This window comes from Odocoileus virginianus, chromosome 12 (assembly GCF_023699985.2).
Source record: "Odocoileus virginianus isolate 20LAN1187 ecotype Illinois chromosome 12, Ovbor_1.2, whole genome shotgun sequence".
Lineage (NCBI taxonomy): Eukaryota > Metazoa > Chordata > Mammalia > Artiodactyla > Cervidae > Odocoileus > Odocoileus virginianus.
In genome coordinates, this window is record NC_069685.1 from 58111616 (window position 1) to 58127489 (window position 15874).

Genomic DNA, 15874 nt, shown 5'->3' on the forward strand with positions numbered 1-15874 from the left:
TCTCATTCCCTCATCCCCCACTCCTCCCTTTTATACATTTTTGGGGGGTGTTGTTTTATTGTGAAAATTACTGATGGATTGTTGAGGAGTGGAATTATTATTGTCCCTATTTTGAGCACCAGAGGAAACCAGACACACTTTTGAGAAATCCAGGGACAATCTCCTTGACTGAGAACTTCCCGGCTGCTGGATTGGCTGGTTTCTTTGCCAGCCCAGCAGTCATGACATAAAAAAGGAAAGATGCTGAACATCAGAAATAATTATGTCAGTATTAGTTAGGCCAGAGCAAGTCAGCCAGTAAGGAATGGTAACAAGTATGGAGTCAAAGGTACCAGTTATTAGTTTTCTCCTGATCTTTGTTTTTAGGCTGGTTTCTTAAAATTCTGCAAGGAATATCCCTGTAAAGTCACTTTTTAAAATGTAGGTTCTTTTTAAAAAATGAATTTAATAGAACAAATGGTGTCAGGTGAATTAACATGCACCAGCCTGGAATAGGTTTAGGATTTTGGAAGGTGCCAGAAGGGCAGTTATGGAGCCACCTGTTTCTAGCTCGTTGTTCCAGTGATGGAACTCTGATCTTAAGGAAATTATTTTCTTGCATAGTTTGTCTAACATGAGCCTCTGCTGATGACTGAGTTCCCCCAGTAACCTGAGGCACCCACCATCCTAGCCCAAGACCTCCACCCAGACCCTTGGAGGGAAGGGAATGAATGGAATCTTGCTTGGCAAGATTTAAAAGATTGTAAAGCTCCTCTTTTGTAAACAACGTCAGCGTATTAGAGCTTTGAACAGACTGCTTACTGTGGGAAAGGGCCTAGAGCATTTAACATTTCCAAAGATTGATTAAAGGAAGCAAACAAGTGATACCTAGAAGTTTGGTTTTAGCCAGTTAAGCTGTATATTCAGCTCTTTTCCTATGTACTTTAGAGTGAATATAGACTATATAGAATGAATATAGGTCATTAGAGGTACTAGTTGATGGATTATTAATTTTTAGTATCTTTGTTTTCCTCTTTTTAAGCCTTACATTTTTCAAAAAGTAAAATCTGTACATGGTAAAAAAATTCTAAGAGGAAAGAAAGAATATGTAGTACTGAATAAAATAGATTTGTGTACATACCTTTTAATGCACATTTGGGTAACAAAGTGTGCTTATCTGGTTTCTTTTGGGCTTTAAAATACTGCCAAATTCACATTAAGCTAAACAGTTTTCAGCCAACCTTCTTTCCATGTTTAAACACTCCATCCATCCCCTTTATTTTTTGTGCTCTCTACCACAGGTCAAATGAGCAGCAAATATTTAACTCACATATTTGAGCAGCATTAGGAAAACTTTGGTCTTTTTTAGTTGTTTGGCCTCTGGAATCTGTGGACTTTATTAAAATGGAGGGAGGCGTGTCAGTATTGTAGTTAGAAAAGATGATACTGGTAAATTTGATGCCTTTAAAAAGTGGCTGTGATAATGTCTAAATTAATAATAAATTTCTGCTTTTTTCCTGTTTCCTGATGACTCTAATAGTAAGAAATCTCAGTTTTTCTACTTTGTATGTAGCTCATCAGAAAATAGTAGTGACTTTATGGCCAAAGTACTTAGTAATAATTTTTCTTTTTTCCTTGATCAGAAATCTCAATTTTCTGACTTGATATAATTTATAACTAAGATTACTTGAAAGAATAGTAATGCTAAAGCAACAGGGTCTCAGTGAAAAGTCACATGGAGAAATAGACATCTGTGATGAGTTTAGCCATCTTTGCATTTAATGAAATTGAAAATGACCCACTCCATTGTGATGGAGCTTCTGATGGAGTTAGGTGGTAATTTTAACTTAACATGTGAAAAACTATAATCTGGGGGAATGCTTTCTGAGCAAGGCTACTCATTCTTATTTCCTTTGTAGGAAGAGAGAAAATTTTCAAAGACTGCACAAGGGAAAGTGCAGAGCAGTTATCTGCACTCACTTCTGGAAATTGGAGAGCTGCTGAAAAAAAGACTTGAGACCACAAAGAAACTAAAAATTTAAAAGTTAGTGTGAACCACGGGCACTGATGATTCTACAACAGAAAATGACATCATCTTCCCAGGCAAAAACTACATCTGGTTGACCATCATTTTAAATCCAGAACTTCCTCATAAAATGCATGAAGGACTTTGATCGTGAATTAATTTTTTAGGTATTAAATGTATACAACTGATTAAATTATTGTATATAAACCAGAAGCAGGACCCTTGTCTGGGGTTGACCACTTTTTATACATGTTCATATGCATATGGCAGCCACAAGAGAACCCCACTTTTCTTCTTCCCTCTGTCACCAGAAACATCTGGTGGTGGTTGGTGGTGGGGGTGTCCTATAAAAGCAGCAATAGAAATTAAGCATGAAGCATTGAACTCAGACCAGCTGAACGGCCCTACCATTATAGCAGTGGGTGTTTTGGTCTGGTCCTTGAGCCTTAGGAAGCAGGAAGCCAGTAGAGGGGGACCATGATTGGGAGCAGGCCCTCTTTCCAGCTGCTTGGCTCCCACAAAACCCAAGGTAGGTACTCAAAGGGCTTCCAGTTAAATTTGGCCTAAGCACCTGCCACTGAAGGGCATCACTCAGATGATCACAGGCCCTCATTTTTTGGCTTAATAATGCCAGTGGCCAAGACATCCCCATCTTAGCTCCTGCGAGGGTTAAATCAGAGACAGGCTTCTGTTAACTTACAGCTGTTTGGAGGGGAAAGTAGTTCAGACCACTTATAAGCCTGCTGAGGACTAGCTTGCTATCTTTTGTCTGTTTGGGAAAGATAGGAATCACTGTTTTAAAGAAGAGAGGTGTACATAATTTATGCAGGCAAGTCTAATACCAGTGTCATTGGTTTTGTGAGATATATATATATATATATATATTTGCTTTTACACATAAACGTATATTTTCAAGCATATATACACATGTATATATGCTTGAAGATGAAAGATTTAATACTTAGTGTTTTTTAAGTGGAGGGTTTGGGAAGGAAGAAAGGAAAGAATGTATATTCATATGGATTTAATCTAGGTTTTAAGTTTTAGGCTGGCAAAAGAAACATTATCAGTTGGGTTTGAGGTTGTATTTACTTTTTTCAAATGAGAGTTATACCACGATGGTGTTTTACCTTGTTCACCTGGAGCTCCCCAAGACTAGCTTCAGATGTTGGTCTGACAGAAAAGGTAAACATTGCTCTTGAATATGTTACACATTTTATACAATTGCTTTGGTAATTTTTTTGTGTTGGAATCTGTGCTTTTGTCTTTGGTCTTTGTTATCCAAATACCATTAAAGTTAGTAATTCTGAAAAAGCAAAAAAATGAATTTGATGAGGAAATTCAAGTATCTAATGGAGGACTGGTCTTGAAGACCTTCCAAGTCCTTTCCAACTCACTTCTCCAGTGAAATGTGATACTTTTTTAAAAAAACAACCAGAAAGAGCTGGGAAAAATCTCTTTATGCAAAGCAATTGCATTTTGTTTCCATCATTAAGACTTTCTTAGATTCACAATTTGATAGGGTGATAACTGTCTCAACTTGCAGGGAAACTGTTTTGAAAATTACTGAATTACCTTTTCAAAATAAGACTCGTTGGAAATCTTAGTCCATCCAGTAATTTCAAAAAACTAGTTTTGATGTTAATTGGTAGCCACAGCTGTCATACCCCATCCCAAAAGGAAAGAACTGCTTTGAACAAGATGAATTAAACATTGATTGATTCCAAATCTAGTTAACATTTCATGAAACTATGGCCTATTTAGATGGAACTTTGTGTGTGGCGGGGGGTGGGGCTCTGTGTGTATGGCATGTGTTCTTGAAATGATGTTTCTCTGAATATCCAAAAATACTGTACATAGAAGTAGAAATGCTCTTTGAAACAAGTCTATCAACTGACCACGATCATTCTAGAATATGTGTGCTCAGTGAGCTGGCCTTGGTCCTCAGGGACAGTGTGTGACTCCAGTGGTCTACCTACCTATTTGCTTTCCTAGGGGCATCTGGGTCCTCTACTGGTTTTAGTGACAAATAATGTTACATTGGGGTTATGCTTCTTTGTTACTTACTGATTTCCCTACTAAATGTAGCATTTCAACTAGATCCAACCTCTTACATTTTGAGAGAATTGTAAAAAGAATGAAATTATGCAGAAATGGCCAATATCTTTTATTGATCTGTTCTTTTGGAAACTGTCATGCACTATAAATTGTGTACAGTTAAAAAATATATATATATATATATTCTTACATGAGTAAAAAGCACCCTCCAGCAATTGTATGTCATTGGTATTTGAAAAGAATTCCCAAATAACTCATTGCTGCTGCTGCTGTTTTTACTTTGTTTGGGTTTTTTGTTTTATTTTGTGTGGAAAATTGATATTTAAAAAAAAAAAAGGAAAGGAGAAAAAAAAGACTACTGTTTACAGACTGAAAAATTACTGCTTTTTATACTACTGAGATCCTAAGTTAAGACTCTCCAAAGCAAACATTTGGTTTAAATCATATATCTGATGTGGATAAAAGAGAAACTTTGTGTTCTCCACATAATGGAAAATGTACAAATGCCTAGTTGTGTTGCCCATCAATTTTGTATATTTTCATAATTTTAATTGTTCAAAATTGCATTATATTTTGCAGTCACTATGTTCAATCTGGATTTGTCTTTCATTTTAACTTTTAATATAAAAAGGGGTTTCAGTGTATCTACAGCCTTGTTATTGAAACTCTTCCTACTTTTTTGCTCTGATTTATTAACATGGGAAGCATATATTCTTCCTTCTTCAGAATTAAGTGAAGCATAGCAAATCTACTTTAAACTGGATGGGTTAATTTATATAAAACACTTTCAATTTGGCACTTTTGCCTGGTTCATTTTTGCTCGTGTTCTTAGAAGCCACAACCTTTTAAATGGTATAATTTATTTCAATTTTGTATTGTTATATTCCTCAGAAAAATGATAATACTTGTGAATTTAAAATTATTCCAAGGCCACACTAGTCCTTTTGTTTAATAGCACCTTGCACGCTAGTATTCATTAATTAGATTTATACATGTATTGGGCATGTGTGCCAGATTCCATGTTAGGCTCTGCTGATACAATGGTAAATGAGACTGTATCCTAGTTAGTGGCTGAAGTGGGGGAAGAGACAATAAAGATAAACACTAGTTTGTGATTAATTCCTGACTAATAAAATTAAGTCAGGGTGTATGACAGGCGGGGGCACCAGGGGACCTCTCGGGTAGCGCCATCTGACCTGATGGTGAAGAGTCAGCCTTGGAAAAGGGAATACAAGTCAAAGGCAGGGGACTGCTGAGCGTGTTCCAGTGCCTGGGACTCAAAGGAGTGGAAGAGGGGCACAGACTGCGATAGGAGTGGAGTGGGGATTAGAGCAATCAGGATAGTGTAGCCTGGGAAGGAATAAAATTTCTAAACTTAGTGGGAAGTTACTAGAGGATTTCAGGCAGACTGATGACATGTTTTTTTTTAATCCAAAGTATATGAGCCTACAGGCTGAGATCAAACGTTTATTCATACATGCAACACAGTGGGAAGAGCTGTTTGTTTTTCTTCCTAGTTTCTTTTCTATCCTGTGATATTAAATGCCCTTAACTGAGCCCTGGAAAAGTCAGTTTTTGCTTCTTCAGTTATGAATGAATGCCACCTCAACATTTCTTTTTTTTTCCCCTTTTAACAAAGAGTGGGCACTTGGCTGTTTCTCACTGCCACTTTGGAGTTCCTCAAAAGGTGGACTCAGGTTTATATTTTTTTCATGTTCCCTGTTTTTGAGATGCTGTCACTGCCTCGATGCGGACATGTATTTCATAGTAACGAGCAAAGGGTAAGCAACCAACCATGAGCCAAATGCTTATAAAAATTATTTGTGGGGTACCTGTGTTTATGCTGCAGCGTAGAGGTTTTTTTGCAATCTCAGCTTCCACATACCTAGTGAAAGTGGGTCCCAGATAATGTACTGTTTTACAGATGAGAAAGGCAGTTATTGCAGATAAGGCTACTAACTAAGGCCAGGCAGTAAGGTAAGGGGTTGGTAAGATTCAAACTTTTAAGCACTGATGAAATGAGCTAAAAATCAGAGTTTCCCCATCCCTCCCCATCTCACATTCTTCATCTTGAATCTTAGCGGTTCTGTATTGAAGAACCATTCTTTTTCCTAAAGCAGTTCTAATGCCTCCTGTGTGTATATACCACCAATTACCAAGGACTATTAGTAAAATTACCCTTGGCACTATTTGCGATAACTTGCAGGTTCTTTTTTTTTTCCCCAGGTTCTTTAGAACAGGACTCATGTTGGCTCCAGGGGCTCACTGTGCTTCAGTTTATCTGGAAATTCCCTTAAAAACTGTGTAGCATTTGATTCTAGGAAGCCATAGCCTTTATTACTGTCTAGTTAGTAGCATCTGAGCCACACAATATTAGTAACTATATGCTAAGAAGTAGAGGGAAGGAATCCGTTGGACGTGTTAGGGAAGATTTTTGTGTGGCGTATACAAATCACTGCAGATTCTAAATGAGAAACACGGTCTACCTTTAATGAAAAATATTTATGCAGAGTCTTTGATGTATGATAATCCAGTCCTATCCAATAGCCCACATTTCTTCAACTCAAGACCCTAGGCTTATAATGATAGAAGGCATGGACCCATCCAATGAAATGCCCGTGGGTGGGTTGCCACTTTTCTTTCTTTCCCCTTACAATTGAGAAATGAGACCACACTGGAGGACTGAATTTAGTTTTAGAGTTGTTTCTCTACCTGTCATTTGTCTTACTCTAATTTCTATAAGAGAACAAATACTTCATTCTTTGGAAATGACTCTGTTTAAGGTAGATGAGAAAAAACTAGAACAGCTCAACAAGTTTACCAGTGAGAAGCATGGAAAAAGATCTTCCAGATTTTTCAGTTAGAACTGAAAAAATGAGTAGGGGACATATTTAAATTATCGGGCCTAATATATAAATAGTTATTCTTTTGTCAAATGTTGAGAGTATCCATGCTGGCTCTGGGCAGGTGTTTAGGTTTGAACATCTTTTATCTAGTTGGTTTGAATTGTTAGCCTAAGCTGTGTGATTTTTTTGTTGTTGTTCCACCCAATTAAACACATGAGTTTTGCTGTATTTTTTGTTTCCAGTGATTTTAAATACCCAATCTGGCTGAAATGGAGGAACAAACAATTTAAAGTTTTATTTGCCAACTCTGCTCAACTTAAATTTCTTTGTGTGGGTGCAGTTAGACATTTTATAAGCTGCAGTTTGATATTTTCAAATAGTTAAGTATGGAATGTGAATGTTACCATGAAGCTTACTGTTGCAGATAATTGCACATCACCCCTGAGGAGATTTGAAAGTCAGTACAGTGCTCTCCCACTCTGCTTATTAAAAAGCTGGTAGTTACTGAGTAATCAACAGCAACAAGGTGACAAGATGGAAAACAATCCCTTTCTAAAGAAACTTTCAAATTGAACTGAGTTATATCATTTAGCTGTCTTAAATGCAACTCTTGTAAAGAAACCTACTAGATTATATTGGTAAAACTAAGAATCTGCTATATGTATCTCACGGAGTATGGGCAAGAATATACTGCTATTCAACTTCAAGGACCAGAAAACGGATAATGCATTCGACCAGCCCCAGTCAGTCCATCTGAATCTGAACACCTGTGGAAAGGAAATTAAAGGTAGGTCTTGAGCTCAGACTAGTTTCCACAGTGTTAGCAGGATAGTCTGTTACCCTGGTAGAGCAGAGTCCACACCACCTTAGCTTTAAAAAAACAAGTTCCAAGGAAAAAGCAGGCCACAGGGCAAAGTATAATTTGTAAAAGAAAACTGGATGTCTACAGGTCTACTTAACGAAAACAGAAACTTTAATTGGGATCAGAATCATACCTGTCAAGAACCTGGGGAGTATACTCCTCTATAGCACCAGTTCCTTCTGAGGGGGAATTTCACAAGCCATCTAAGTGTTCACCAGCTATCCCCGACTGGCTATAGAGATGTTCGAAGATGTCACATCAGCGTCAGTATCCACGCATGCTCAGATTTCTGGTTTTGTGCCACTTTTCCTACAACTCCCTTATATCCCAGGAGAGTTTCACAGCCAGAAGGTAACTTACCCCTCCCCACCCCACCAAACCCTGGAGTGCCTTCTCACAGCTCCTCCTTCTCACCCCCCTTCTTATGGAAGGCAGTCAAAATGTTTAAGCTCTTCTGGAGTTCTTCCTTCTTCCCATCACTCATCTTGTTCTTCTCAATCAGCTTGGTGATCCTGGTCATCTCTGATGCTGGGAAATCCTCACCTTGGTCCAAAATCTTTCCCATGATCTTAAGGTACTGCTCGGCCCACTTCTTGTCAGTCTCCTTCACACTTGCAAGGTTGTCCTGCCCCTGCTTCAAGAGGGACTGGCGGGCCTCTACATCAGAGGCCCTGATGAACTCCCCAGCAAGGGTGTCATATGCAGGCAGGCAACCAGGCATACCTAGGTAGATCCCATGTCCCTTTAGCCAGCGCTGGATGGCTCCAACCTTAACTGCCCCAGTATACAGGATTGGGTTCTCAAAGTCCCCATCCTGGAAGAGATAGAAGACCGGGTAGTTCTCTTTGTCCAGCTTGTATTTCTCACTCAGTTCCATATTCAGCTTGTCGCCATAATCTGTGAATGGAAACCAGAAATGAGGAACAAGACCCCGAGGAAGGCATGGCAGGAGGTTGCTGAGGCCTGTCTGAGTTGAGAAGAATTCTGGCTGTCAGAATTCCTCCTCTGCTACTTCCTAACCACGTGGCATTAGTCAAGTCCTTTAAACCTCTCTAACCTTCATTTTCCTCATCTGAAAAGGGGGAATTCTGCATATTTATTATATGTGCCACTATGTGCCAGGGACTGTCCTCTTAAGTGCTCGGGATTTAGTTGTGATTAAGAGTACCACACTCCCTAACCTCAAGAGCTTACACTCTTCAAAGGGTAAGAAGAGAGATAATAAACAAAAGAACTTAAGTGATTAGTGCCATGACAAAAATGAAACAGTGACACAGTGACTGGGTGAGAAGGCCTCCCTGTGAAGGTGACATGAACTGATAGACCCGAAAATGAAGCAGCCAGACATATCAAGATGTGGGAAGAGTGTTTCAGGCAGAAAGGGCTGCAAGTGCAAAAGCTCTGAGGCAGTAACGAGCTGCGTGTGTTTAAGGATTGCGAAGTATAGTCTGGCTGGAGCTAAGGGAATGTGTGGTGGGTAATGAACATGGCCCCTAACATTTGAGGGCTGTTGGGAGGGCCCAATAAGGGGATATGTGCCAATTAACCTGGCAGAGTTAAGTGTTTAATATGTGGTGGTTGTTGTTTTGGTCTTTCAGATGTGTCTGACTCCTTTGCGACCCCATGGACTGTAGCCCATTAGTCTCCTCTGTCCAGGGATTGCCCAGGCAAGAATACTGGAGTGGGTTGCCATTCCCTCCTCCAGGGCGTCTTCCCGACCCAGAGATTGAACCTGCGTCTCCTCCATTGGCAGGTGGATTCTTTACCACTGAGCCACCAGGGAAGTCCAACATGTGGTAGCTGTTACTATTTGCTATGTCTTTCGCAACAGGCAGTAGCAGCCCCAAGGGCTGACACGATGACAACTAGTTGCTTATACCTCGCCAAGACCACCTATTACTGGGTAGTGGTATAGGAAGTGTGGGGTTCCAATCCTAGGTCTATCACTTTATAATCTTGAGCAAGTTTCCCTAAGCATCTGTTTCTTCATTCGGGGATCATAAAACTTTTCACAGAGTTGCCACAAGGATGACATACATGTAAAACACTTAGCACAGTGGCCTGGCACATAGTAAACATTTGAGCTGAGTTTCTGTGGTCATAGAATCTGCTCAAGCTAAGCCTGTTGTGGGTACCAGACTCCTTGAAAGGCAATGACCCCATTTACACTAGACCTGTGTGGCTCAGACAGGAAGACGCTGGGGTGTTCTGACAGATAGGGAAGTAACCCCTAGTTTATTCCCCCTCTGCCCTCCTCAGTCATTCCAGACTTATCCATACCTGAGATCCCCACCTCTGCCACCAGGAGATCATCACTGGAAGCTGAGTTTTCAGCCAGACGCTTGAACTCATCCTGCTTCTCACCATAGGGGTACTGGGTGTCAAACTTCACCAGGACGAACTTGCTTTTGGGAATGACCTGAGGGCACACAGAGCTGAGCAAGTGAGGATTCCCAAGGACTTTTGGGGGTAATTCCGTTTCCCAAGGGACCTCTTTCAGAGTGGAAACCAAGCCCACAGGGGAGATACGCTTTCACAGTCGTTCATTCGTTCCTTCATCCCTCGATTCATTTAACAATTTGATGATGTTTTCTGTGGCCCGAGGACCCCATTAAGTAGTTGCTCACACTAATCAAACTGTCTGCAATAAACAATGCTGCAGACATTCTAAGGCCTTCTCTTCCAGTGGCCCTTTCGGTGAGGCTAAGGAAGCCTACCCTTAGCACACACTAGGTTAGCCCCTGTCATGCCCATCATCCCAGGGACCTTTCCGTGGCAAGGAGCCAACCAACCATCTATAAAGGAGCTGGTACCATGAAAGACGCTCTGGTGAGGAGGTCCAGAGTTTGAACTCTGCAATTTTAGGGTTCACAGGAAGTTGCTGAGAGGCAAGGCTTGGGACAATGTTCCCTCTCTAAACCAGGTAGATCAGTTTAGATTGGTTAACATAGGCAGTTATGCTAGATCTCTAGGATCTAAACTGTCAGGATCAAGATTTTTATTTTAATTGTAAAATTTACATCACATAAAATTTGCCATTTTAAAGCGTACAATTCAGTGGAATTTATCGCATTAACTATGCTGCACAACCATCACTAATACCTACTTCCAGAATATTTTCCACTTTCGTCATTGATAAGGAACCACACATCCATTAAGCAGTCATTCCTCAGTCCTCCCCCTAAGTGACCTTTTCTGTGTGGCTTCTATCACTGAGCATAATGTTTTCAGGATTCATTCACGCTGTAGCATGCATCAGTATTTCATTCCTTTTTATGGTCAAATAAATATTCCATTGTATGGATGTATCATATTTTGTTTATCCATGCATCAGTTGAGGGATATTTGAGTTGTTTCTACCTTATGGTTATTTGTGAATAGTGTTGTTATAAACATTTGTGTACAGGCTTTTGTCTGAACACCTCTTTTCAGCTCTTCTGGGAACATACCTAGGAGTGGAACTGCATATAGGAATTCTATGTTTAACTTAACGAGGAAATGCAAAACTTCACTTTGATGGTTTTACCCAACGCACAGATTTTTATCTAATAAGCTCCCTCAGGTCAATAGCACTGCCTTCCCTCCTACAACCTTTTATTTTTCTAATCAAAGTCATCATGACTGGTTAATTTTTCAACACAGGCAATCACTGCTGTAGTTAAATCAAGCTGACACTATTCCAGTTTTTGTCAGTCCTGTGTTCCTTGTTTGATGTCCATTTGGTTTTAAAAAATATATAACAGTGCCCAGGGACACAAGGGAAGAGGGAGAAGGGTCCAGAACACATAATCTTTAAATGGTCACTGATCCCCAAAAGTCTGAGCTTTGGAGCCTAAAAAGCAGGGAAGACTTAAAAATATAAATCAGATCACATCCCTCTGGCCCATTTGGTCTTATTTTAGTTTCAACAAACATTCTCACTCAGGTCCTTTTCATTTGCTGTCTCTACTGGCTGGAGTGCCCTTTCCCTGGTCCTTTCCATGCTATCAAAGTTGAGTACAAATAAACTATCATAACAGAGAGGCCTCCTGCACTCATACCATCTAATTCTGCTTTCTTTCCATCATACTCTATCATGCTACCCTGCACCAGTTTCTTCATTAATCACTCTCTGAAATCCTTATTTGCTTGTTGTCAGTCCTCTCCACTAGAATATACATTTATGAGAATAAGGACCCTCTCTGACCTGTTTTCTGCTGTATCCCTAGTGCCCAACAGCACCTAGCATGTGACAGATACTCCAAAAATATCTAATAAATGAACAAAGCTGGGGTAGGCTTTGGTAGCAGATTCAACATGTCCAAGGAGAAAATTTTTTTACGAAAACACATGATAACCTACCTTCAAAGGGAGCTCCGTTTATATTATAGAATAATATTAATAATCACGTCTCTGTGTGTGTGTGTGTGTGTGTGTTAGGTCACTCAGTCGTGTCCGACTCTGTGACCCCATGGACCATAGCTCACCAGGCTCCTCTGTCCATGGAATTCTCCAGACAAAAATACTGGAGTGCATTGCCACTCCCTTCTCCAGGATTAATAATCATACAGTGGTTTAATACTGAAATAGAATAGAGAGGACTTCATCTTTTATTTTCACCATTTTTAGCCATCACAGAATGATTTTGAATGGCAAAGTGAAAGTAAAAGTCACTAAATCATGTCCGACTCTTTGCAACCCCATGGACTTCTTCAGGCCAGAATACTGGAGTGGGTAGCCTTTCCCTTCTCCAGGGGATCTTCCCAACCGAGGGATCGATCCCAGGTCTCCTGCATTGCAGGTGGATTCTTTACCAGCTGAGCCACAAGGGAAGCCCTTGTTTGAATGGCAAACATTGCACGATTAATTTTTTCTTGCTCTTTTACTCAATCTGTACCTTTGAACTGCTTTAGAAATCTCTCTCCTTTCCTCATCCTTGAGGAATCTGCTCCACATTAACCTACATCTAGGCACCTTGTTTCTTCAATGTATTGATGAGTTCATCATCCATTCATTGAATAAAAAGGTACTGAGAGCCTATCATTGCCAGGCACTGTTCTAAGTGAACATAAAAGTAAAGGAAACAGACAGGGTCTCTTATTTTTAGTGATCATAAAGGGCAAGAAGCAAACAAACAAAAAACAACACTGGAGATCATAGAAAGACCCCTGGATACAGTAACCCTAGGAAGCTCCCTTTTGTTCTGCAATGATGGAAGAAAGTGAGATTTAGAAACAGACTGGCAAAAACATTTGTTCATTCAACAGATTATTACTGAGCATTTTCTAGGTAACAGGTAAACTGTTAGGTCGTGCAGATGATCAGTGAACAAGACAGACAAGGTAGTTCTTCACAAGTATATAATATTCTAGTGTGGGAGACATACACTAGACAAGAAAAAAAAAATCAGTGATGTGAGTTCAGAGAAATCAGAGCAATGTGACTGGCACTTCAGACTGCACGAGGGGGAAATCTGAGAAAGCTAGTGTTAATCGCGCAGTCGTGTGCAACTCTGCAACCCTGTGGACTGTAGCCTGCCAGGATCCTCTGTCCATGGGGATTCTCCAGGCAAGAATACTGCAGTGGGTAACCATTTCCTTCTCCAGGGGATTTCCCTGACCCAGGATGGAACCCAGGTTTCCTGCACTACAGGCAGATTTTTTCCTGTCTGAGCCACCAGAAAAACCCCTGGAGTGGAGGGGGTGGAGGAAATTTGAAAAGATAACATTTAACCCAAGTCTGAATGAAGAGGAGCAACCAACCTTTCAAAGATTGGGCAAAGAATGTTCTAGTCACAAAGAACTCCAAGTACAAGGGCCTAAGGCAATAAGGAGCTAGGAAGAGCCAGAGGACAGAGCACCCAAGTGTGGTTGAAGCAGAGGGGACAAAGAGGTGAATCGTTAAGGTCTGCTGAGAGGAGAGGGAAGAAGGTATCAGATTATGCAGGAATTCAGCTACTGTGTGAGTGGACTGAGAGGCTCCAGAGTGAAAATCTGGAGACTAGTGAGGAAACTACTTAAGATACAGCATAGACTAGGGTGGTAGCTATAAAGATGGAGACACACCAATCAATGAGGAATTGATTTGCATTGACAGTGCGAAGTTTCCCTCTAAGTCACATTTGGTCTGTGATATTACCCCATATCCATGTTTGGGTGGTAGTGGGTTCCCTTTGCCAAGAAAGGCCCCCAAAGCAAAAGGTGCTGTGGGAGTGTGCCTGACAACTAACTGGTCATACCTACACTTTTGAACTCCTGAAACTTTGCATTCAATGAGCCACAGGTGCCAACTCCACAACGGGGAACCCTTTCAAAAATACTTGAGTTCAACCGACTGAGACAGATTTAGAGCTCCACTTCGTGGTTTCACTTCCCACCAATGGGTACAAATTAAGAAAATAAAACGACTGGCTCTCTCTCAACACTCAGCTTGCCCATCACAATGGGCGAGGTTAAAAAGGTGCAAAATTAGAGGACTGGGACTGCATTCAGCCTTCAACATTCCCAACGACCTTCTACCCAGGCCAAGACCCCAATCCTGTAAATATGGAGGCAGGGGTAGAGGCGAATCCTTCCATGTCTCGACCAGATTTTATCTGTCACCAAGCCCAAGACATTCACCACTGGGTGGACGAACCGAAACTTATTCTTAAAACCTGCACTTTTTAAGGAGACGCAGAATATCTATACAGTAGTTGCAATCGAAGCCAACGAGAGAGGGGCGCTGAAGCGCAGGCTAACAAGCCGCGCGTTTCGACCTTCGCTCCAGCTCCGCTTGGAGCCTGGAGGCATCCGCCTCGCACCGCCCTCCGGTTCTCCTACTTGGGACTCAAGGATTGGATCTCGCCCGGCACCGCCCTCTTCCCTTAGGCGACTGGAAGACAGCATCCCCGCAGTTCTTCAGCAAAAGAGGAAGCAAATGCAAATACTGCAAAGGTGCTTGGGGGCCCTCGATCATACGCTCTCTGGTCAGGATACGGTCTCGGCCCAGAGTCCGTCAGTCCTACAGGACGGTGGGAAGTCCCCGGGCCGTCGCTACAGACTATCTCCTGCCAGTTCTCAGTCCCCTGCGTCCCCCCACGGGTGCGCGCTCCCCTGGGCGGTCTGGCTGCACCTGCGCGCGAGATCCCTGGCCCCTTTACCTTGTAGAAAGTGACTGTATCCAGGGGAAGGGCGCCCTTGGTGTGCAGGCCACTGCTGTCTTGCGGAGCGGAGAGGAGGAACAGAAGAAGGGGAAATAATGGGGAGAGAGAAGCGGCGCGGGGAATGGCGGCAGCCATGACGCCGGGTTCTGGCAGTAGGTGCTGGGAAGGCTGTAGTGGAGGAAACGCCGAGCCTGGGACCACGCAGTTTAGACGAGCAGGGGCGGGTGCGCGCACGTGTACAGCCCACCAGGCTCACGCCAGCCTAGGCTGAGAGTGAGGAGCCACGTGAGGGGCGGGGAAATGGAGCTGCCGCGCGTGCGCACTCGGCGAAGCCCGCGCGGGTCGAGGGTGAGAGGGCGGGGCCACGTAGGGGGGCGGGGGTCGGACGGCAGTGCCGGGGAGGCTGGGGGAGGGCATGAGGAAGCGGAGGAGGAGGAGGAGAGTCTGCTGCGCACGCGCACTCTGCGAGGTTGGCCGTCCACCTGGCCTTTTCCGGTCATCCTCCGCGTGAAACGCGGCGTGAAGCTCATGTTCGGTGTGTTTGCAACTTTTCGTTTGCTGTCTCTCTTATTTTTCGAAGGCGACGAGGCAGGCCTTCGTTTGTTTCTGCCTCTAGCCCGTCAGGCAGTCGGCTGGGACCTGTTACTACTCTGTTAATCAGTCTCACTACAACTACCCCTCCGTCAGGTGGCCCAGTATTTTCCTCAGTCAGTCACACTCCGCTCCCTCAGCCGCGACCGGAGTTGGACAGTGAGACTCGACTCTTCGTCAGTGTGGCGGTCAGGCCTTTTCTGCCGCTGCCCCAGTCCGGTATTAGGCTTGCTCTTTGGTGAGTGCCTCACCAGGGAGGCTCCGGGCTCCTATAAAAATAGGCTTCCTTGAAAGTTGACGTAGGACATAGGTCTACCTATGTTCTAGGCTCTCTGAAAATTTTTTTGAAAGTTCTAGTAATTGTCTTCAACCAGTGTTTTTTCGGGGTA

The 15874-nt window shown here is 42.3% G+C and overlaps 3 protein-coding genes across 7 annotated transcripts in view; 2 read left to right on the forward strand and 1 right to left on the reverse strand.

Moving 5' to 3' along the window:
* The window catches only part of NAA25 (N-alpha-acetyltransferase 25, NatB auxiliary subunit), a 64082-nt gene extending 56945 nt beyond the window's left edge, over nucleotides 1-7137 (forward strand). For all 3 annotated transcript variants that reach the window (XM_020904202.2, XM_070475364.1, XM_070475365.1), the window contains one exon: nucleotides 1899-7137. In XM_020904202.2, the coding sequence (XP_020759861.2) occupies nucleotides 1899-2021 (123 nt within the window). In that variant the 3' untranslated portion in view covers nucleotides 2022-7137. The remainder of the gene's footprint in view (nucleotides 1-1898) is intronic.
* A 664-nt stretch (nucleotides 7138-7801) lies between these two features.
* ERP29 (endoplasmic reticulum protein 29) lies at nucleotides 7802-15194 on the reverse strand. Its single transcript, XM_020904214.2, has 3 exons — nucleotides 14892-15194; nucleotides 10052-10190; nucleotides 7802-8668 (listed from the first exon to the last, which is right to left on the reverse strand). The coding sequence occupies exons 1-3, from the start codon at nucleotides 15027-15029 to the stop codon at nucleotides 8166-8168; spliced, it is 780 nt and encodes a 259-aa protein (XP_020759873.1). The 5' UTR covers nucleotides 15030-15194; the 3' UTR covers nucleotides 7802-8165.
* The window catches only part of TMEM116 (transmembrane protein 116), a 92216-nt gene continuing 90867 nt past the window's right edge, over nucleotides 14526-15874 (forward strand). Inside the window, exon 1 of one of the 3 annotated variants that reach the window (XM_020904212.2) lies at nucleotides 14526-14685. The gene's annotated coding sequence lies outside the window, so the exon portion shown is untranslated. The other 2 variants (XM_020904211.2, XM_070475374.1) reach the window with 2 other exon arrangements.